General features: G+C 35.6%; 2 protein-coding genes across 2 annotated transcripts; both read right to left on the bottom strand.

Moving 5' to 3' along the window:
• Nucleotides 1-2,403: 2,403 nt before the first annotated feature.
• Nucleotides 2,404-10,383, bottom strand: LOC100156611 (olfactory receptor 4K1-like). Its single transcript, XM_021082471.1, has 2 exons — nucleotides 10,363-10,383; nucleotides 2,404-3,324 (listed from the first exon to the last, which is right to left on the bottom strand). The coding sequence occupies exons 1-2, from the start codon at nucleotides 10,381-10,383 to the stop codon at nucleotides 2,404-2,406; spliced, it is 942 nt and encodes a 313-aa protein (XP_020938130.1).
• Nucleotides 10,384-22,606: 12,223 nt separating this feature from the next.
• LOC110259162 (olfactory receptor 4K1) lies at nucleotides 22,607-23,595 on the bottom strand. Its single transcript, XM_021082468.1, has one exon. It carries the CDS (start codon nucleotides 23,580-23,582, stop codon nucleotides 22,647-22,649), a length of 936 nt encoding a protein of 311 aa, XP_020938127.1. The 5' UTR covers nucleotides 23,583-23,595; the 3' UTR covers nucleotides 22,607-22,646.
• Between the last annotated feature and the right edge of the window lie 431 nt (nucleotides 23,596-24,026).

Genomic DNA, 24,026 nt, shown 5'->3' with positions numbered 1-24,026 from the left:
ATAGATAAATAAGAGGGGAAATCACTGACACAAATTATAACAGTGCCTTTCCAACATTGTTCAGGTGAGTGTTTCCCTATCAGGTTATCAGACTGTAATGATCTTATATGTATCAATCATGTAACCCAAACTTTAAATTTTAACATAAATTCACCAAAACCATTACTGATATTTGGCTTCTATCCCAAGAACAATGCTGTGACTCTTTGATATGACAATTATATTTTCAATGTCATTTGACAAATTCCCCCAATTTTCTTGCAATTATTAACAAGTTTGGGCCTAAACATAAACTGGGGCAACTCATTACATTAATGTCAGTTATGGAACTTTCTGGTGGTTGGCCAGCTAAAAGCCCTCTCCTGGTTATGCCATTCTGCAACTCTAATAAAGAGTAAGTCCTTTTTTTTTTAAATGTAAAACCTCTATGATTCTCTGTTTCCTTAACACGCAGTCATTTATATGAGAACAGAGATCTTTCTTAATTGTCTCTATGTGTGCACATCTGCATAAGTTAAGTTTGAAATTGCTGAAATACATTGGGATGCTTTGAATTGAACAAAGCTGAACATTACCACACTTAATTATCAACATCACAATGTTTATAACATCCATTGTAATATCCAAATATCCTTTACTTGGCTTCATTGCATAATGAACTTTTTAACAGCTAAATTGGTTTGAAAATTTTTCTGGAATATGGAACTCTGGCTTTTGCCTCTTTTGTAATACTTGTCATTGCTCATTTTAATCATAGTCATATAGGATGTTTTAAGTCAATATCAGTTTACTAAAGTGATATCTGATCAAGTAACCTTACATGTGCACAATTAAATATGATAACAAGAGCAGATTGCTACAAAGTACAATGTCTCATAAAAATCTGAGACTTAGATATGGACAGTCTACTTTTCCACTAGCTCCCGACTCCATGACTCCAAATACCACTTTTGTATAAAACAACAGTAGAACTTACCTGAAATCAATGCTTTGAATTATATATCCTCTTTATGGCACTTACTGCATGTTCTTGCATGTTAAACTCTAAGTACACTGACCAATATAGTAAGAAATAGAACAAAGTTTGTCTTAGGGAATTACAATCTATTTTAAGAAAAAGCAAAAGCACAATTACATCTCTACAAAAACCACAAGTTTGAATTGAAAGCTAACACAAACAGAATAAATTCCTCCTAGTATGAATACACAGTGATACGTGATGGCAGGGACTGATCTGTGACTGTTAAGGAACTGAATCACATATGCTCATTCCTTCTCCTATTCATTCCCTGATTTGGTGGGATGCTTCTGAAGTTTCCCTCAAAGTTTTAAAGAAAATAAGTAGGGGATATGTTTTCTAATTACTAATATATGTGCTTTGTGTGGCTACTTGAAATAAACTCTCATACTGAGCTAAACAAAGTCAATAACTATTCAGATATCCTGTAGTCATTTTCAACTAATGGCAGGTTTGTTATCAGTGATACAGTGTGTAAAGTGATATGGCATTTCTCCCAGAAAATATTAGGAGTATTCTTGTAATTTGAACTATGGGCTTGGTTATATTGCTGACATGGAATTTGTTTCAATCAGAGCAGCAAAACTCAGTCCTATCATTGATATTATAGTATTTTAGCTATTTAAAATTTAACATAAATAATAAATAAAAAATTTTATAAACACTAATGCCTTATTTGTGAGTGTGGAATACTTGCAGCTATTTATACGAATCAAGTTATTAGCTGAAATAATTATGAACTATAATTTATAAAAGTAGAGAAGTCTTCAGCATATCATGTCAAAGCAGATTCTGTTTTGTTTTTCTTTTTTTTTGCTTTTTTTAGGGCCACACCTGTGGCATATGGAAGTTCCCAGGCTAGGGGTCAAATCTGAGCCACAGCAACGTGGGATCCAAGCCATCTGCGACATACACCATAGCGCACTGCAATGCCAGATCTTTAGCCAGGGTGAGCCAGGAATCAAACCTGCATCCTCATGTATACTAGTCAGACTCCTTACCACTGAGCCACAAGAGGAACTTCCCACATTCTATTTTTAATGCTAAATTTCTTTCTTTGTTACCCCAATAAATTATGTGTTAACTAATCTGCCTTAATATAGAAATGACTTTAAAATGCCACAAGATTTTTTTTAACTATATATAGGAAAAAAATATTTGGGACTTTTAATATATATAGTTGCTGTTTTAGAGAAGATGACTGAGCCAGAGAATATCAGGACAGATAGCATAATATGAGATCCTGCACTGCATTTACCAACAGCACCAGATTCAGGTCCTATAATCGTGAAAGACTAACTGTGATAGAAACACAGTCAGAACAATTATATACATACATTGCAAACAACAAGAAGAAAGGACTTGTGTTACTTCTTCACAGTTGTCTAAAAGACTTCCTTGGAACCCACATGCTGGTTCCTCAGCTTCTTCATGGCTTCCTTTACATCTTTATTCCTCAGCGTGTAAATCATAGGGTTAAGGAAGGGAGTGAAGACAGTAAAAAACACAGAGATAAATTTGTCAATTGGGAAGCTTTCAAAGGGCCAAATATAGATAAAGATTAATGGGCCAAAGAACAAAACCACAACAGTGATGTGGGCAGAGAGAGTGGAAAGGGCCTTGGATGTCCCACCAGGGGACTGGCGGTGGACAGTGGCGAGGATGACAGTGTAAGAAATGAGCAAAAGGAGAAAACAGATAAGTGAGAGCAGGCCACTGTTTGTGAGCACAAGGATCTCTAAAACATAGGTGTCTAAGCAGGCAAGCTTGATCACGAGGGGAAGGTCACAAAAGAAATTGTCCACCTTGTTGGGTCCACAGAAAGGAAGGTCAACCATGAATGCTAGATGGCTGGATGAGTGTAGAATGCCAATGGCCCAAGAAACCCCCACCAGAATAGCACACACCTTTCGGCTCATGATAGTCATGTAATGCAGAGGTTTGCAAATCGCAATGTATCTGTCGTAGGCCATGGCAACAAGAAGCACCATCTCACTGCCCCCGAAAACATGCAAGAAAAAGATTTGTGACATGCATCCCTGGAAGGTGATGGTCTTATGTTCGCTGAGGAAGTCTGCAATCATCTTGGGAGTGGCAAAGGTAGCCTGACACACATCAATGAAGGAGAGATTACTGAGAAGAAAGTACATTGGGGAGTGCAGTCGAGAGTCTGTGATCACTATGAGGATGATAAGGATGTTTCCCAAGACCGCAGCTCCATAAAACACAGAGAAGATTAAGAAAAGGAAGAGTTGCAGTTCCTGAGAGCTAGACAGGCCCAACAAAATGAATTCAGTAACCACTGACTTATTGCTCCATCCATTAACAGAACCTGGGCTGCTGAAGTTATCTATAGGGAAGAAAAATAATTAAAATGAATAAGGAGAAGCCCTTCACCATTTTGCAAATCAAGTCACTCCTTCAGTTCCAATAACTATCAAAATAATATAGTGAGGCTATAAGAGAGTAATTATTCACATTATTCTTAGGAACTCCTTTTTCGTTTGAGTTACTTACATAATTATAAGAATTGTTCTTTTGCATTTATGGATTGACTAGATAGAAAGATAGAGATAGTATGTTTAGCCAGCTAATAGGTAAGGCAATATGGAAGCAAGAGAAAAGTCAGTTTGACCCTGTATTCTAACATACAAGAATAGCATACAAGAAGTGTGCTGAATCTCAAAAGCACTTTAAAAATTCCATGTACCATACTTACACATTCAGATTACTAATTCAGAAAATGAGCCTGATGCCTTTTATGTAAGATTCTTCTTGAAAGGAGAGGAAGTTTAGGTGAAGTGTAAAGAGATGGAAATCAGCCCAGTTACTGTGATAATGACATCAGAGAAATAGGTGAAATGTGGCCATGCATTTGATATAATCTGCAGTAATAATGAGAGAAACATTAATATGTTATAAATTAAACTAGTGTGATTGACAAATTGCCTTCACTTTACTATATTAAAAAAATGAATTTCACAAAAGTGAGTGGTACAATTTATCAGTCAAAGTATCTTCCTAGAACCTCAGAAGCAGACATTCTTTTCACTCTTTACTTTTCTCCATGTGATTTCCCTTTTGCAGCAGTTGACTTCAGTACTCTTTAATCTGACTAGCTACCTGCTCTTCAAAGATGATTCTGAATGCAGATTTAATTATCATGATAAATTTCCTAATTAAATTTGAATCTTACTATTTATCTTTGCTGATGAATTTATAACCTCTTCTTTCCCTAATGAGGTTAATATCACAATCACAAAAGTATTTTTTCAAAGTCAACTGAATAGCATAATTGATACAATTAATTCATTCAACAAACAATATAAGGTTGCCTGCTCTGCACCATGCAGAGTACATGTCTTGGAGACAAGGAATAGAGGAAAAAAAAATAAAGACAAATATGTTCCACCTTTCTATAGTTACATCCTAAGGGGGTGTTGGGGCTGGAAGAGGGAATTAAAATAAAATTTATGTTATGTCAGTTAGTTATAAGTGCTGTGGAGAAAATAAAGCAGCAGAAAGGAATATGAACTAACCAAGTAGTCAGAAAAAGCCTCACAAAGCAGACCATATTTCAGCAACAACTAAAGAAAAGAGAAGCAAGCTTTGAGGAGATCTACATAAGACAAAAGGAATAACAATCATATGCAATAAGCATTCTCTTAAAAAACATCAGTATAATTTTGACTTCTATAGTAGAAATTAAATGTATGGAAATTTAGCTTTTAACCTTATTATGGAATTGACATGGCTTTACTGTATTCTGCCTCATAGGCTTAAACAAGTCTACATTTTAGGAAGGTATAATTTCAGCCTTAAAATGAGGACATATTGTAAGCCTAGTCTTTTTTTATTTTCTAGAAAGAATAGAATTGCTTTCCAAAATAAGTATTTCCATAGGTACACTGTAAAGAATTTGAGAAGTAATTTATATATTTTATATAAATGTGTAAATTGAAATGACCTGTGATTTCCAGAAAGGACCCTTGAAAGGAAGCTCATGACCAGATATCAGAAAACTGAGAAGAACTTTCTGTGTATCTGTAGTCAGCCTCAGTGACATCTAGTTGAGCTGTATTATTTATTCAAGGCAAGACTTTCACATATTGAGAAAATATAAAAATATAAAAATTACTAACTACTTGTTTGTATTATTTCATAGACTCTTGTGCCTTTTAAAATATCGTTAGTACAGTATCTATGTGTATAAGGCCTACAAGTGCTTGCTAAGTGTTGGTGCATTAAACCAAAGTTTTCTGGTTTTAAATTATTGCATTTTGCCTACAATTATTTTTACTGAATTGACTTTTTTTCTAAAAGTACAGGTAGAATTTATCTAAAGTCATTATAAAAGTTTTTTTTTTCCATTTTAAGATGTAATCATATTCCTATTCACAGTTATGTGATCAGAGAGTAAAAATTTACACAGGATGCCATAAAAAGAGCATACACTTTGAGATCAGAAGATCAGGGCTTAATTCATGACTTCATTGCTTACTCTCTGTGCTAAAGTTTTTGTTCATTCATTTCAACTAATTGAGCACCTACTATAATATGTGCCAAGCATTCTGTAGGCCTAGAGATGATGACCAAAACAGATAGGAATCATGTCCTCATGCAATTCATCACAATTCTCTGAGCGTTTTGATTCCTTATTTGTTATAGCATACATTTAAAATAGCCTCATAAACTATAAAGTCAAAAATAAATATTAGCTGTGTTAGCATGCTGTTGTAATTAAAAATCATCTCATAAAACTTTACCTCCATGCAGGTGAAGCCAATCTGAGTGGGAAAATATCTGCTTCTGAGCAGGTCAACAATCCATGATATTTTAAAAGACAAAAAGATAAGATTAAAATAAAGTATTAGAATAAATTAATATTTCTATAATAAACCTATAATTTATTGAAACAATGAAATGGAAATCTGATGAAAAAGAAACTAAGTACTGAAAAGAAGCCAAGTAGTGTTCTTTACTTTTCTCTCTGTATACACCTATAGTTAATTCCAGTTTTTAGAGGTCTTTAGAGCTCACCTGTAAAAGAAAGAAAGTAGAGTAAACCAAAGCTAGAATTATGTTCCCGTGGTTATTGCGGTGAAAAAGAGGAGGGCATTCTTTGACGTTTCATTATAGAATCTACTTCAAGTTTACAAATAGTGCCCTCTCTTTGACATCAGAATCCCTAGGGATAATCTCTCCTTGGTCGCTGAGTTTGGAAAGCAAGCAACTGCAGAGCTCTACATAAGATAAAAATAAACTACACATGGAACAACTCTTCCATTTAAAAATAAATGTGAAATTCATAAGTGGTACTTTTTGGACCCAGAAATTGATTTTTATGAGCCAGGAGTTTTAGCCAAAGCATTCCAATCAAATAGAAAGAGAGAAGTGACGTTTACAAGGTAAGAAGTCAAGTCATGCAAGCTTTTCCTTTGGGTAAAATTCTAAGTTGCTCAGTTCAGATTCACAAACACAGTCATTTTAAGGTTTTTGTGACTGTTATAGAGATGTGAGCTATGAAAAGTGTCAAAAACATGGAAGAGAAAGAAGATAGCTTGACAATGAAGATAACCATATTTATGTGAGGAAATTGGCTCCTTGTCTCTATGTAGATAATTAATCAAAGTAGATAAAGGCTCTTGAATATGAAGGACTTGATTTAGTTCCTCCATTGAGATGTAACAAATAATTATCTAAGTATTATTCAAGTGAGTACAAAAAAAAAAAAAAAAAAAGAAGCCTAGAAAAAGTCTTCAAGAAGTGAAAAGATAAAATTACAGCGTTCTATATTTATAAAATACTGAGAGAGGAGTTCCCGTCATGGCGCAGTGGTTAACGAATCCGACTAGGAACCATGAAGTTGCGGGTTCAGTCCCTGCCCTTGCTCAGTGGGTTAACGATCCGGCGTTGCCATGAGCTGTGGTGTAGGTCGCAGACGCGGCTCGGATCCTGCATTGCAGTGGCTCTGGCGTAGGCCAGTGGCTACAGCTCCGATTAGACCCCTAGCCTGGGAACCTCCATATGCCGCGGAAGTGGCCCAAGAAATAGCAAAAAGGCAAAAAAAAATAAAAATAAAAATAAAAAAATTTAAAAATGAAATAAAATACTGAGAGAAAAGAACTTCTTCCAATCATAACTAAAATAGCCCATATTTTCTTTTTCTTAGTCAGCTGATACAAAGGAGTGTGTAAACACTTTGCCCGTTCTCGTTTATCCTTACAACAGTGCTACAAAGGAAGTACTGTTATTATCCTAACTTTACAGGAGAAGAAGCTAAAACATAGCAGTAAATTTAGCATCAAAGGGAAAAACTGATCAACTAGGTTTTACACACTCAAAAAACACATTTAACCATTTATTGCTTAATTATGATCCTAAGAACATATATCTGAGGAAGTCTACCTGGTCATTAAAATGATGATTTTATACCCCATTCTCTTCTCTATCATCACATCTGTTCTTTCAGAATGATGTATCAATATGCTTACCTTTGCCTTGGTGCTTCAGCCCACCAAAATGTTAGCAATGATAATAATTAGACATACTTTAATGATATATTTCAGACTTTAGAATCTCATATACAAATACCAAGTTCTCATGCTCAGGAATCAAAGTCACATGAATTCTATGATAACTTTAACCCCAAATCCCTATAACTCTCTGAATGATAACATTTCATGTTTTACTTGATGTAATGAAAAAATTCCACATACCAGTTTTGAGACAAATCTTAGGGAGCAATTATAGGTTGAAGAAAAGAAACTTCCAAAAACCACTGTTTTTTAAAAAAGATTGAGTCACAAGAGCCCATAAAACAAATATTTAAATACCATACCACATGACCCCAAATCTCAGGTAACCAGTCCTACAGATTGCAATAGCCAATTAAAAATGTTCTTTTGTTAAGTGAAGTCATCTAGCTGTGGGAGTTATTAACACACTTTGGGTTGTTTTTCTCAAAAACAAGATGGTGAAAACATTTAAGTGGCTTGCCTATACTTGAAAGTGAGTTATACATCACAAGAGGGAAATGTAGTGACCTAGAAGCGTGCAACAGCATTTACACTCGTTTAATAATCTGCCTCCCTCTCTGTGCCTTCTTTTCCCTTATTTAAAGTGACCATGCTCATAAGAATTAGTCCATTTGCTCAGAGCCTGAAGGAAACCACATCAAAAGAAATGTTGATCTGGCACTGGGCCTAAGAGAGCTAGAATTTTGTTTATTCTAATCCATTGCTTCTTTCTTTTCAAGGAAATGTTTATGATAAAGTTTTTCAAACTTCATACCATGTAATATGCTGCCCCCTCCAAATAGCAGCATTTTAATTGTCACTGGTCAGTACTTAAACAGACATTGCAATCAGAAAGTAAGTTGGGCATAACTGGGTAGAACTGCTTTAGCATGTTCTTGGGTGTTGTGGATAGATGTCTCAGAGCAGTGTGGAGACTGAGAAGGTCTACGGACAAGAGCAGGTGACAAGGTGAAAACGTTAATGCTGAGACAGAATGTGTGCCCCAGATACTTGGTGAGCCAAATAAAGAAACCCAGGGTGATCTGAATTCTCTACTGAAAGACCAGGTTTTTTCTTGACATCTCCCTCATTAATATTTCACAGATATTTCAGTTCTTTTCAAAACATACTCTTTTATTTTGCCCCATCTCAGCTAATGGCATTTCTCTTGACCCAGTGATTCCAGCCAGAACTTAGCTCCTTTCTTTTCCTCACTTCTTTTACTAATCCTGCTTTGAGTTCCTCCAAAATACTCCCAATTTATCAAATTATTATCAAATCTTTTATCAAATGATTTCCATTTAACACTCCACCTAAACCTTCATTGTGTCTTCTACGAGGCATTCTCATAGTCTCTACCTTGTACCTTTGACTTTTCCAGTCAATTCCTCCAGTAAACTTTAAATACAAATAAAATCATATTACATTATGCTGACCTTTAAAATAAAACAGGTAGTAATTTACCAGCAAAATGGAATAGCAGAGATACTGCAATTCAGGATATACAAGCTATAGTATAACCATAAGCAAGTCTGGCAAACAAAGGAGAGGAATGTTACTTTATAGAAAAAGAAAGGAGGAAGTTGGGAGGTGCCTTGAACAAAAGTCTGTTGGAAGAAAGTGAGATTTTAGAATGGTGATAATTTCTCATTGGCCGGGGCTATTTCTAGGCAAAGAGAAAATCTTTCTCCCTCCTTCTGGGGTGGTGAAGTGGTATCTTCTTCCTGTTGGAGATGCAAAGTAAATTCTCTTTGTTTTGGGACTGCAGACCACAATGAGTGGCAGTGCATGAGTGCTCCCCCTTCACGACCTCCCAACTCCATTTTAAATGTTTTCCTTTTATTAATCTTCACAAGCAACTTGAAAATGGTGAATATGTTCCATTGCTCTAGAAATAAAATCTAATCAACTTACTGAGTCCTTGTCATCTCATCTCTTCTCCTCTTGGCTGTTACGAAACTCCTGCTTTCATTTCCTGGAACACACCGCCCCTTTCACCTTCAGAGAATATCACTTGCTCCCTCCTCTGTCTGAATAATTTTTTCTTCACAGGTTATATTCTCATTTTCAAGTACTGGATGAAATACCATTACACAGAGAAGTTTTTTCTAAACACCCTTCCCTCTCTCCATACTCCTATTATTTATTTTTTTATTTCATGACATTATTTTCGCTTTTCCTAATACTAATTACAATTTAAAAAAAATTTTTGTTAGTTTACATGTTGGTGTTTCTTCCTCTTTTCCTCCTCTCCACCCCAAGAGAGTAGACTCTCTGCATGCAAGAACTGAGTCTCCAAGAACATTTTTCATCTCCAGTACCTGGCATAGTAACTAGCAAATGATACATGCTCAAATAAAAATATTTGTTCAGTGAATAATTGATATATATAAAGCGGCCATAAGTTGATGACTTTTTGTTTTTGAGAAATGCAGTGGAGCTTTGACCTTTTGAGACTGTCATGTAAATGGGATCATACAACATATTTCATCATTTTTTACCCAACATAATGCCTTTGAGATTCATTCAAATTGTTAAATGAATCAATAGTGTTCTTTTTTATTTCTTTTTTTATATTCAAATGAATTTATCACATCTGTAGTTATATAATGATCATAACAATCCAGTTCCACAGGATTTCTATCCCACAGCCCAAGCACATCCCCCCACCCCCCAAACTGTCTCCTCCAGAGACCATAAGTTTTTCAATGTCTGTGGGTCAGCATCTGTTCTGCAAAGAAGTTCAGTCTGTCCTTTTTTCAGATTCCACATGTCAGTGAAAGTATTTGATGTTGGTATCTCATTGTATGGCCAACTTCATTTAGCATAATTTCTAGGTCCATCCATGTTGCTAAAAATGCAGTATGTTGTTCGTTTTAATGGCTGAGTAATATTCCATTGTGTACATGTACCACTTCTTCTTGATCCACTCTTCTGTCGATGGACATTTATGTTGTATCCATGTCTTGGCTATTGCAAATAGTGCTGAAATGAACATTGGAGTACATGTGTCTTTGCAAGTCATAGTTTTCTCTGGATAGATGCCCAGGAGTGGGATTGCTGGATCAAATGGTAGTTCTATGTTTAGTTTTCTGAGGCATCTCCATACTGTTTTCCATGGTGGTTGCACCAATTTACAATCCCACCAAGAGTGTAATAAGGTTCTTTTTCTCCACACCCTCTCCAGCACTTCTTGTTTGTAGACATTTGGGTAATGGCCGTTCTGGCTGGTGTAAGGTGGTACCTCAGAGTGGTTTTGATTTGCATCTCTCTAATAATGAGTGACACTGAACATCTTTTCATGTGTTTTTTGGCCATCTGTATGTCTTCTTTGGAGAACTGTCTGTTTAGATCTTCTGCCCATTTTTGGGTAGGCTTGTTTGTTTTTTTGGTATGGAGCTGCAGAAGGTGTTTATAAATTTTGGAGATTAATCCCTTGTCAGTCGATTCACTTACAAAGATTTTCTCCCATTCTGTGGGTTGTCTTTTCGTGTTGTTTAGGGTTTCCTTTGCTGTGCAGAAACTTTGAAGTTTGAGTATGTCCCACTTGCTTATTTTTCTTTTTATTGTCAATACTCTGGTAGGTGGATCTGAGAAGATGTTGCTGTCATTTATGTCAGAGAGTGTTTGGCCTATGTTTTCCTTTAGGAGTTTGATAGTGTCTGGTCTTATATCTAGGTCTTTAATCCATTTGGAGTTTATTTTTGTGTATGGTGTTAGGGAGTGTTCTAATTTCATTCTTTTCCATGTGGCTGTCCAGTTTTCCCAGCACCACTTATTGAACAAGCTGTCCTTTCTCCATTGTATAGTCTTGCCTCCTTTGTCATAGATGAGTTGGCTGTAGGTGTGTGGATTTAATTCTGGGATTTCTGTCCTGTTCCCCTGATCTCTATTTCTGTCTTTGTGCCAGTACCATATGGTTTTGATGATTGTTGCTTTGTAGTATAGTCTGAAGTCTGGGAGCCTGATTCCTCCAGCTCCATTTTTCTTTTTCAGGATGTCTTTGGCTATTCTGGGTCTTTTGTGTTTCCAAACAAACTTTAAAATATTTTGTTTGAGTTCTGTGAAAAATGTCCTTGGTAATTTGATAGGGATTGCATTGAATCTGTAGATTGCCTTAGGTAGTATAGTCCTTTTGATAATATTAACTCTTCCAATCCATGAGCATGGTATATCTTTCCATCTATTTGTGTCATCTTTGAATTCTTTCATCAGTGTCTTATAGTTTTCAGAGTACCAGTCTTTTGTCTCTTCAGGTAGGTTTACCACTAGATATTTTATTCTTTTGGATGTGGTGGTAAATGGGATTGCTTCCCTAATTTCTCTTTCTGCTCTTTCATTGTTAGTATATAGAAATGCTATCAATTTCTGTCTATTAATTTTGTATCCTGTGACTTTGTCAAATTCGTGGATGAGCTCTAACAGTTTTCTGGTAGAGTCTTTAGGATTCTCTAGGTATAGTATCATGTCATCTGCAAATAGTGATAGTTTTACTTCTTCCTTTCCAATTTGGATTTATTTTATTTGTTTTACTTCTCTCATTGCTGTGGCTAGGACTTCCAAAACTATGTTGAAGAGTAGTGGTGAGAGCAGACATCCTTGTCTTGTTCCTGATCTCAGCTGGAATTCTTTCAGCTTTTCACCATTGAGAATGATTGCTGTGGGTTTGTCATATATGGCCTTTATTATGTTGAAGTAGGTTCCCACTATGCCCACTTTCTGAAGGTTTTTTATCAGAAATGGGTGTTGGATTTTGTCAAAGGCTTTTACTGCATCTATTGAGAGGATCATATGGATTTTATTCTTCAGTTTGTTAATATGGTGTATTAGACTTATGGATTTTCAGATATTGAAGAACCCCTGCATCCCTGGGATAAATCCACTTGATCATGATGTACAATCCTTTTAATGTATTGTTGGATGCGATTTGCTAGTTTTTTGTTGAGGATTTTTGCATCAATGTTCATCAGTGAAATTGGCCTGTAGTTTTCTTTTTTTGTGGAATCTTTGTCTGGTTTTGGTACCAGGGTGATGGTGGCCTCATAGAATGAGTTTGGGAGTATCCCTTCCTCTGCAATTTTTTGAAATAGTTTCAGAAGGAGAGGTGTTAGCTCTTCTCTAAATGTTTGATAGAATTCACCTGTGAAGCCATCTGGTCCTGGACTTTTGTTGGTTGGAAGTTTTTTAATCAGAGTTTCAATTTCAGTTCTTGTGATGGGTCCATTCATCTTTTCTATTTCACCTTGGTTTAGTCTAGGAAGATTGTACTTTTCTAAGAATTTGTCCATTTCTTCTAGGTTTTCCATTTTATTGGCATATAGTTCCTTTGTAGTTCTGTTATGTCCATTGTTACTTTTCCTTTTTCATTTCTAATTTTATTGATTTGAGTCCTCTCTCTTTTTTTCTGGAGAAGTCTGGCTAAGGGCTTATCAATTTTGTTGATCTTTTCAAAGAACCAGCTTTTCATTTCCTTGATCTTTTCTATGGTTTTCTTTGTTTCTATTTCATTGATTTCTGCTCTGATCTTTATGATTCCTTTCCTTCTAGTAACTTTAGTTCCTGTCTGTTCTTCCCTCCTGAGTTGTTTTTGATGTAAAGTTAGCTTGTTTATTTGAGCTTTTTCTTGTTTCCTGATGTGGGCTTGTGTTGCTATAAACTTTCCTCATAGAACGGCTTTTGCTGCATCCCATAGGTTTTGGCGTGTCGTATCTTCATTGTCATTTGCTTCTAGGTATTTTTAAATTTCTTCTTTGATTTCTTCAGTGATCCATTGGTTTTTAGTTGCCACGTTGTTTGTGTTTTTTGAAGTTTTGTTCCTGTTGTTGATTTCCAGTCGTATAGTGTTGTGGTCGGAAAAGATGCTTGATGTGATTTCAGTTTTCTTAAAGTTACCAAGGTTGGAATTGTAGCCCAGGATATGATCAATCTTAGAGAATGTTCCGTGTGCACTTGGGAATAATGTGTATTCTGTTGCTTTTGGATGGAATTTCCTATAAATATCTATTAAGTCCATCTGGTTTAATGCATCATTCAGGGTCTGTGTTTCCTTATTGATTTTCTGTCTGGTTGATCTATCCATTGCTGTAAGTGGGGTGTTAAAGTCCCCCACTATGATTGTGTTATTGTTGATTTCTCCTTTTAAGGTTGTTAGCAGTAGCCTTATATATTGTGGTGAACCTATGTTGGGTGTGTAGATATTTAAAATTGTTATATCATCTTTTTGGATTGATCCTTTGATCATTATGTAATGACCTTCTTTGTCCCTTAAAATCTTCTTCATTTTAAAGTCTATTTTGTCTGATATGAGTATTGCTACTCCAGCTTTCTTTTGATCCCCGTTTTCATGGAATATTTTCTTCTATCCTCTCACTTTCAATTTGTATGTGTCCCTAGAAGTGAAGTGGGTCTCTTGAAGACAGCATATATATGGGTCTTGTTTTTGTATCCATTCAGCCCCAGCCTGTGTCTTTTGGTTGGGGCATTTAGTCCATTAAACTTTAAGGAAATTATTGATATGTATGTTCTTATTGCCATTTTATTAATTGATTTGGATTTGTTTTTGTTGCTCTTTTTTCATTCCTTCTTCTCTTGTTCTCTCCTCTTGTGGTTTGATGACTATCTTTAGTGCTGTATTTGAGTTGATTTTCTTTGTTTGTCTATCAATTGCAGATTTTTCTTTGCAGTTATTCTGAAGCTTTGATATAAGAGTCTATATGTATATGAGATTGTTTTAAGTCATTGTTCTCTTAATTGCAAGTTCATCTCCAGTGTCCTGTATTTGTACCCACCTCTTCTCATGGTTTCTGATTTTGGTAGTAAAATTGTCCATGAATGACTTCATATCTTTACTGTATATATACCTTTACTGGTGAGCCTTGTCATTTGTGGAATTATTGTTTCCTGTTGCTGTCTTGTCTTTTCTGCCTAGAGAAGTTCCTTTAGTATTTGTCGTAAGGCTGGTTTAGTGTTGCTGAATTCTCTTAGCTTTTGCTTCTCTGTGAAGGTTTTGATTTCTCCTTCAAATCTGAATGAGAGCCTTGCTGGGTAAAGTAATCTTGGTTGGAAGTTTTTTCCTTTCATCACGTTAAGTATATCATAGCACTCCCCTCTGGCCTGAAGAGTTTCTGCTGAAAAATCTGCCGATAACCTTATCGGGGTTCCCTTGTATGTTACTTGTTTCTTTTCCCTAGCTGCTTTCAAGATTTTCTCTTTGTTTTTAATTTTGGGCAATTTGATTAATATGTGTCTCGGGGTGTTCCTCCTTGGGTTTATTTTATATGGTACTCGGTGCTTCCTGGATTTGAGTGAGTGGTTCCTTTCCCATGTTAGGGAAGTTTTTGGCTATTATCTCTTGGAATATGTTTTCTGTCCCCTTCTCTCTCTCTTCTCCTTCTGACACCCCTATAATACGGATGTTGGTACATTTCACGTTGTCCAGAGTTCTCTGAGACTCTCTTCATTTGTTTTCAATCTTTTTTCTCTTTGCTGTTTTGCATCTGTAATTTCCACTAATCTGTCCTCCACCTCGCTTATTCCTTCTTCTGCCTCCTGTATTCTGCTGTTAGCTGCTTCTAGTGCATTTTTTATTTCAGTTATTGTATTTTGCATCTCTTCTTGTTTAAGTTTTATATCTTGTATCTCTTTGGTCAGTGTTTCCTGTAAGTTATCCATCTTTGCCTCCAGTTTATTTCCAATGTCTTGCATCATTTTCACCATCAACAGTCTAAAGTCTTTTTCCTGGAGGCTGAGAATCTCCTCATTGCTTAGCTGATTTTCTGGGGTTTTTCCTTTCTCCCTCATCTGAGTTATAGTTCTCTGTCTTTTCATTTTTATAGGTTTTTGGTGTGGTGACCTTTTTATAGATAACAGAGTTGTAGCCTCTCTTCCTTCTGGTGTCTCCCCCCCTTGTGGCTGAAGTCGGTATGGGGGCTTGCTGTAGGCTTCTTGATGGGAGGGGCTGATGCCTGCCCACTGGTAGGTGGAGCCGATTCTAATCCCTCTGGTGGGTGGGGCTTTGTCTCTGGATGGGACTAGAGGCAGCTATGTGCTTGAGGGGTCTTTAGGTGACCTGTTTACTGATGGGCGGGGCTGTGATCCCACCTGTGTTGTTGTTTGCCCTGGGGCTTCTCAGTGATGACTGATGTGTGGGGCCAGATTTTCCCAAAATGGCCCCCTCCAGAGAAAGGCATGCTGCTGAATATTCCAGAGAGCTTTGCTTCCAATGTCCTTCCCCAAAACAAGCCACATTCACCCCTGTTTTCCCAGGATGTCCTCCAAGAACTGCAGTCAGGTTTGACCCAGATTCCTATGGAGACTTTGCTTTGCCCTGGGACCCAGTGCACATAAAAGTCTGTGTGCACTTTTTAAGATTGGGGTCTCTGAGGACTTCCCATGTGGCTCACAGGAATGGGGTCTATGTTTCCCCCAGTCCCGTGGAGCTCCTGCACACAAGCCCCACTGGCCTTCAATGCCAGATGCTCCTGGGGCTCTTTCTGCCAGTGCCAGATCCTCACACGTGAGAATTTGATGTGGAGCTCAGAACTCTCACTCCTGTAGGTGAGTCTCTGTGAACCAGTTAGTTTCCAGTCTGTGGGGCTTCCCACCCGGGAGGTATGGGGTTGTTTATATCATGATATCGCCCCTCCTACCTCTTGATGTGGCCTCCTCTTTGTCTTCTGGAGTAGGATATCTTTTTTTAAGGTTTCTGGTCCATTCAAGTGAAGATTGTTCAGCCTTTAGTTGAGAATTTTGTTGTTTTTAGGAGAGAAGTTGAGCTCCAGTCCTTCTATTCCACCATCTTAATCCCATCCCTCTTTTTTATTTCTGAGTACTGTTCTACATCAGCTCTGGACTTGGCCATGTGTCTTGTTTTTTTCCCAAAAAAATAATAGCAAAAAAAAAATTGTTTTGCATTCGAGCTGACCTTTTTGCAACTCTGGAAATCTTGAAGCCACCATGTGAATAAGCCCAAGCTAGTCTTCTAGGGGATAAGAAGCAATAGTATGCTGGTTAATATTTAAGAACTGCTTCTGGGTGAAGATAGAAGAGCACAAGGAAGGCCTTAACTGTTAGTGTTTCCCAGCATCTGTGGTATACATATTCCTATCATGGTGGATTTCCAGCCAACAACAGGTTAACAACCACCTAACAAAATCCTTGATAATTTAACAAATAGTTCTCAAGGATTGGTATAAGCAAGTTCCAACCTATCATAGCGGAGAGGCCATGTGGAGATTCCTTGGGTGACAGTCAGCGAGGGCTGCTGCTTTCAACCCATAAACCACCAGATATATGAGTGAGCTCATTGTTTATCTAATTTCCAGACTCACCAGAAAATCCAGCAGAGATCAGACATGACCAAGACCAGAAGAAGAACCCACCTAATTTGTGAGTAAATATAAAAGTTATTGTTTAAATCTATATGTTGGGGGTAGCTTGCTATGAGACAAAATCTAATGGATGCAGTTGTCTACTATTTTATTCTACATTACTGTCATGATATCTTAAATAGTATAAATATTATTTATTTTTATAAAAATTAAAATAGAAAAACCTTTTTCTAAAAATTATAATCAGGAGTTCCCATTGTGGCTCAGCAGGTTAAGAACCCAACATAGTATACATGAGGACACAGGTTCAATCCCTGCTTGCACCCACCGGGTTAAGGATCCAGCATTGCTGCAAACTGTGATGTAGGTCATAGATACAAATCAGATCTGGTGTTGCTGTGGCTGTGGCATAGGTTAAAAGATCCATCAGTCACAGCAGCTGTGGCATAGGTCACAGCTGTGGCTCGGTATTCAAGCCCTGACCCGAGAACTTCTGTATACTGCACATGCAGCCATAACAATAAATAAATAAATAAATAAATAAAAATTAAAAATTTCATTTAAATTTTATTTAAATTTTAAATTTAAAAAATTTAAAAATTTAATAATAAATAAATATTTTAAATTTTAAATAAATGAATGCCTTCTAAAATACCTACCCAAACAAGAAATCTGAGAGCCAGTCTTGATTTCCCCTTATCTTCAGATGGAGCCAATCCCTGGTATTTATCTTTAAATATCTCTGAATTTGTTCAGCTCTAGCTATCTAGGCCTTCTCTCTCCTTGCAGGAATCCATTTCTCTCCTAAACAGCAGAGATAATTTATATATATATATATATATATATATATATATGTATGTAGATAGATAAATATAGGTATATAATATATTTATATGTATATAAAATATACATGTATTTATGTATATGTAGGTAAAGATATGTATATACACACATATATATGTATCTCATACATTTATATCATTGAACACAAATGATAGTATGCTTTGCACATGACTGTGCATGCTGATTTTCTCATATGTGAATACTTAGTGGAGTTATTTTCTGTCAGCATAAAGAACTCCCTAATTCTTTTTTTTTTTTAATTTTTCACCATAAAAAGAAAATCATTTTTTTCTCATGGTTTTGGTGCTTTAGTAATTCAGCAGTGATTTGGCAGTTCCACCTCGAGGCCTTGTTCTTATGAAGTTACAGTCATTGAAGGCATGACTGGGGCTGGATGATGCAATTCTATGGCTGGCAGTTGGTGCTTGAGGTGGGAGGGAGGCATTGGTTCCACTCTGTGAACTTGCTTGAGTGTTCTCATGGCATGGGGACTGGCCTCTTCAGAGGAAGCAGTCCAAGAGAACAAAGTTTTTATGACCAAGCCTCAGAAGTACCACGTGGTGATTTTCACCTTATTCTGTTGGACACACAAGCCGGCTCTAATTTGGTGTGGAAGGGACACCACAAAGGCATGAAAGCAAGGAGGTCAGGATCTTTGGAGGCTTGCTACCACAGTTGAAATTTATAGTTTTGTCAAGAATGGAAGAAAATGGGTGCCTTCATATGTTATTGCTGAGTGTATGAATTAGTGGATGATGTGATAGTAGTAAGACAAAAAATACACATATCTTTGAATGTATTTTATTTGAAAAAACATGTATAAAGATGTTCATTACAACAGCGTTTGCCATAACAAAAAAGTAAGGAAAACCTAAATATCTGTATATTGGAATGGATAAATAAATTATAGAACACTGAGGAGAAGTTAAAATCATATGGCAAATCTATGACTTACCATGAACAGATTTCTAGGACACAGTGTTAAGAAAACAAGCAGAACGTATACTTCCATATACTTAAAAAAACCAAACACATGAAATTGAATTTTGCATGTGCCATTGCACAAATGAATGTGAATATTCACAGGAAATCTCTTAAAGAATACTTTTTAAAATGTCGGCAGTTACTTCTGAATGCAGTGTAGAGAGTGGGGTGTGAAGGCAGCACTTTTACCTTATAATCTATCTTGTTTGGATTTTTAACAAAATGACTTTAATGATTTAAACATTTTAATGTGGCAACTAACAGACTTTGAGTGACAGTCCAGAATGTCCTCTTATAGGAAAGAATGTGAGTGTTAGTGGTTAGATGTCTTAATATTTATTTGTTTTCAGAAACCTATTATGGCTTATGAATTTCTAATTGCTGCTACAGTTTTGTTGATCTCAGAGAAAATCTTTAGAAAATTAAGAGAGCAAGGTCTAAACTTAGCAGTTTGTTTTCATTTGTGGTATTGTAATGAATAGAAAATGGCTGTTGGATATGTAGACTTTCAACTCTTGGCTCCCATTAGTCTCATAATTTCATGATCTATAAGACAATAAGGATAAGATACACTACTATACAATGCCGCTATGATCAGATGTGACACTAAAAGTCATTGACACTTATTAGGTATTTAAAAAATGGCCATAATTAGTTTAGGTCCATTCATAATCCCTTATCAGAAATAAAATAATGTTTTGGTTAATATAGAGGATGTGACTGAATACATACTAAGTGGAATGAAGCCAGTCATGACTTGTATTGGTCTACTCTTATTCTTTCCCAAAGGGTATGTAAAGAAGGAATACCATCTAAAGCAGAACTATTAGCTTAGGAGAGTATGTTTGCTTGGATTATAAATCAAAACAATATTTATTGGTTTGCAAAGGAAAAAAACTTTAAAGAATTATTGCACAAATATTAAAGTCTTTATAACTAATGTCACCAAATTATAATACATTTATTCTCCAGAAAATCTTAACTATATAGTTATAAAAATCATTGGATCTAATATTAATTATAATACCTCTTCAGCTTGAACATTTCTATCAGACGATCTATATTTATGAAATACCTACTGAAACAGCAATACACACACAGGGCTATAATTCTATGACCCTGCAACTTGATAGAAGGAAAAACCGAGGTATATAAGCTAATCCTGCCTAACTCATTAAATTATTAACTCATTAATAATTATTAACTCATTAAATTATTTGGACAAGTCATTTATCTTTTCTGGGTTTGATTTTCTCAGTGAAAAGTGAGGAGTCTGGATTAAATTTTCTCAAATAACCCTTCCTACCCTGAAAATCCATGATAAAATGTTTTCTAGCCCTCCCTGCTCTGGGGTACTTCTTTTCCTTATAAACTGACCAAAGCATAAGATAATCCCTAATTTTTTTTCAGAGTTGCACAGCATTCTATTTTATGGATGTACCAATAATATACTTCAAGAGTCTACATTGGTAGACACTTGGGTTTTTATATTTAGTTTTTTTCAACACTTTATTCTTAAAATCAATGCTTGTAACAAATACTATGTACATTTAAAAATTTTATTTTGTCTCCCCAATACATTATTTTTTTTTCTACTGTACAGTATGGTGACCCAGTTACAAATACAGGTATACATTCTTTTTTTCTCACGTTATCATGCTCCACCATGGAATACTATAAAAAAGAACAAAATAATGCCATTTGCAGCAACATAGATAGAACTAGAGACTCTCATACTGAGTTAAGTAAGCCAGAAAAAGAAGGACAAATACCATATAATATCACTTATATCTGTAATCTATGTGCATTTTTTTACATGTGTATGGGTATATCTATAAGATAAAATACTAGCAGTATAATTACTAGTTCAAAATTTAAAAATTTTAATATTGAAATTTTACCTCATATATTCTACTGATTTAGAGATAAAATAACAACATTTTATTTTTCCACTTTTATCAAAATCTTCTCAACACAGTATAGTGTACAGTATACATTTGGATCTTTGCCAATCACAGATGAACAAAGGAATCTCACTTTGCATTTTCATGTGACAGTTTAAGTATTTATTACTATGTTCAGGAATCACTTGCACTTCATTACTAATAAGCCACTTGTTAATATGCTTTGCTAATTTTTCAATGGGTTTAAGAGTGTATATTTATTGACCTGTAAAAGCGCTTTAGAAATTAAAGATATTACCCTTATGGATAATATTGCCTTTCATCTAGTTTTTAATTTGGATTTATGTGTGATAGGGTTTAAAACAAAACAAAACAAAAACATGAAAACCTTTGTGGGAACCAAAGTAGTCAGATTTGTCAAGCTGTTTTTTAAACTTTACAACTTTTAATTTTTTTTTTTGTCAAACTTAATGTTATAGATTACGACTGATCACTGAGAGCCAGGTAGACTCAATGATGAAATAAGAATTAGAAAGTGGAGGAATGTGTCTTTGGCAGTACAAAGAATTGGCCAAATGAAATAAACACTCATAAATTCTAATTTTCCTCCTTTTTCTCTGCTCTCCCTCTCTCTCTCCATTTTTTTCCTGGTGCCCCGACCCCTCTACTCCTTCAGTATGAGAATCCTGAGGAGCAGGGCAGCTATGTCTAAAATTCAACTTGCACTAACTTATCATGCAAAGTTAATATCTTTGTACATAGACACTGACTTGTATCTTATATTTAAAATACTGAATCCAATGTGATGACAATTATAGGCTTTCTACTGTTAAGCAATTCTTTTTATCTTTGTTAGAATATATGTGGTCTTCCTGTTTTACAGTCTTTTTCATAATGCAATTCACAGGGAGAATTACATAAGGAAACTATTGACTAGTGGAACAGTAATTAACAGATTTTTAAAATATTTATTATTACATATACATGAATTTTACTTTCTCTCTTCTATTTTCCAAGAAATATGAAAGAAGAGATCTCGAATTTGTGCCCAGTTGCAAAAAAAGTTTTGAGCTATTGTGCATTTGTATGTTTTAGGTTCATATGGAATTAACATTTTTGGTAAATTTAAAGATTCTACACCCACCATACTTGAAGACAATTTCAAAAGTATTTGCAATTTTCGATTACTAATGCAAAATTCATTACAACCAATTTGTCCTACTTAAAAATAAGTAGACTTGGGAAACAGGTATACTAATAGCACCAAACATATAGAAAAGTCCTATAATTTATAGAAATGCATTTCAATTTAGAAAAGACAGAAAATTTGCATTGATTGGAACATACTAGTAGATTGAAAACTGTATCTAGTCACTTATGATGGAGCATGACGTAGGGGTAATGTGAGAAGAAGAATGTATATATGTATGGGACTGGGTGACTTTGCTGTACAGTAGGAAACTGGCAGAACACTGTAAACCAACTCTAATGAAAAAAATAAAAACATAAATAAATAAATAGAGTTACAATCAAAAATTTCAATTCATAATGAAAAGATAAGCTAGCAAATGTACATCAATAAAATCTGTGTTGTGAGCACAATATTTTTCCACTATGTCAATTTATAGAAAAAATGTTTTGAATTAAGTTGAGAGAAGAATCAGAAACTCAGAAACTCAATTTACTTATATGCTCTGATTGCAAAGCTTGAAAAGAGCATATGTTCAATTGATGAGAATCACAAGTTTAGTAACATGAATAGCTTTTTATGTAGATTAGAATCTCTAAATTATTTATAAAGTATTTAAAAGGATTACTAAATATTGCAAAAGAATTTGTACTTTTGAATTATAAACAATGAAAAATTACCTAAAATTATATTTCACTAGCAAACTAGGAACTGATTTTGTGCAATCCCCTTGCACTTAGGACAAATATCAAATTCTATAACTTGATAACCCCTCACATTACAAAAAATAATTGACACAATGCTGGGCTCCAGCTGGGGCTCTTCATTTCCATTTAGGGTTAGGTTCCTTCATGGTGATCCTTAGTATTTCCAGGAGTTCACGTGATGGTTTCTCCACTTGTGCATAGCTGATTGAACATCTTCATTCCTCAGAGAGTAGATGATGGGGTTTAACAGGGGTGTACAAACAGTGTAGAACACAGAAAGAAACTTATCCACAGAAAGTCTGCTAAAAGGCCATATGTAGAAATAAATGCAAGGCCCAAAGAAAAGAATCACCACTGTGATGTGGGCAGTCAATGTAGAAAGTGCCTTGGATGACCCACTGGAGGACTGGCAGTGGACGGAGATCAAAATGACAGTGTAGGAAATAATTAAAGCCAGGAAACAGCCCAGGGATATGAGGCCACTGTTAGTTAGGGTCAAAATTTCCATTTTGTAAGTATCCATGCAAGCCAGCTCTATCACCAGGGGGAGGTCACAAAAGAAGCTGTCTACCTCATTGGGGCCACAGAAGGGCAGATCCACTGTAAAAGCCAAGTGGCTCACTGAATGAAGAATACCCACAGCCCAGGAGATAAACACAAAAATGATACATAGTCTGCGACTCATGATGGTGCTATAGTGTAGGGGCTTACAGATGGCAATAAATCTGTCATATGCCATAGCTACAAGCAACATCATCTCACTGCCAACAAAACTATGAAGAAGGAATATCTGGGCCATGCAGCCCTCAAAAGAGATAGTTTTGTGCTCGACAAGAAAGTCCACAAGCATCTTAGGGGTGGCAAAGTTAGACTGGCAGATATCAATGAAAGAAAGATTACTGAGCAGGAAGTACATAGGAGAGTTCAAACGGGAGTCAGAGGCAATGATGACAATAATCATGGTGTTGCCCAGCACCGACATCACATACACAATAGAGAAGATGGCAAAAAGGAAAAGCTGAAGTTCCCAAGAGTTAGTGAGTCCCAGAAGCACAAACTCCAACACCACTGATTCATTTGTGTGAGCCATGTATCCAATCTACTGTTTCCTAAGAAAAAGAAATCGGGAAAATATCACGATTGAGCTACATGTAATGTCTATACAAAAGAAATATGATAAGTTTTCAATCAAAAGTCAATTTAAAGAAATTATGTAAATAATCAATTTAATATTTAATAGCTGTGAGTTCTGTGGAACATGAGAAAAGAAAAAAAGTAAATATGAGTCTTATAGTTAGAAAGATGATACACATTATTAAAACTTAAAATACAACATCAGGAGCAAGCAAATATAAATGATTCATTAATTTCATAAATATTATAGTTGAAATAAATTACGCCAAGGTGTTAGGTACTGTCATGGATAGGTATTAAGCTAAAACTTTTTTAAAAGTTTGGAATTTGCTCGCCAAAACTGAAGAAAAAGACTATTTGAAGCAAGGGGACTAATGCCAATAAAGATATAAAGGTAAAA

Source organism: Sus scrofa, unplaced genomic scaffold (assembly GCF_000003025.6).
Source record: "Sus scrofa isolate TJ Tabasco breed Duroc unplaced genomic scaffold, Sscrofa11.1 Contig935, whole genome shotgun sequence".
In the NCBI taxonomy this organism is placed as follows: Eukaryota; Metazoa; Chordata; class Mammalia; order Artiodactyla; family Suidae; genus Sus; species Sus scrofa.
The sequence above is the reverse complement of the archived record's forward strand: the minus strand, read 5'-3'. Positions and strand labels throughout refer to the sequence as shown.

What these genes read in the sequence shown, in the direction of transcription:
- LOC100156611 (XM_021082471.1), bottom strand. Translation starts at nt 10,383, where the DNA reads ATGGATGGACCTAGAAATTAT. An exon ending in TGGATGGACCTAGAAATTAT is followed by an intron (nt 3,325 to 10,362) that starts GCTAAATGAAGT and finishes TGGAGCAATAAG; the next exon opens with TCAGTGGTTACTGAATTCAT.
- LOC110259162 (XM_021082468.1), bottom strand. Translation starts at nt 23,582, where the DNA reads ATGGCTCACACAAATGAATCAGTGGTGTTGGAGTTTGTGCTTCTGGGA.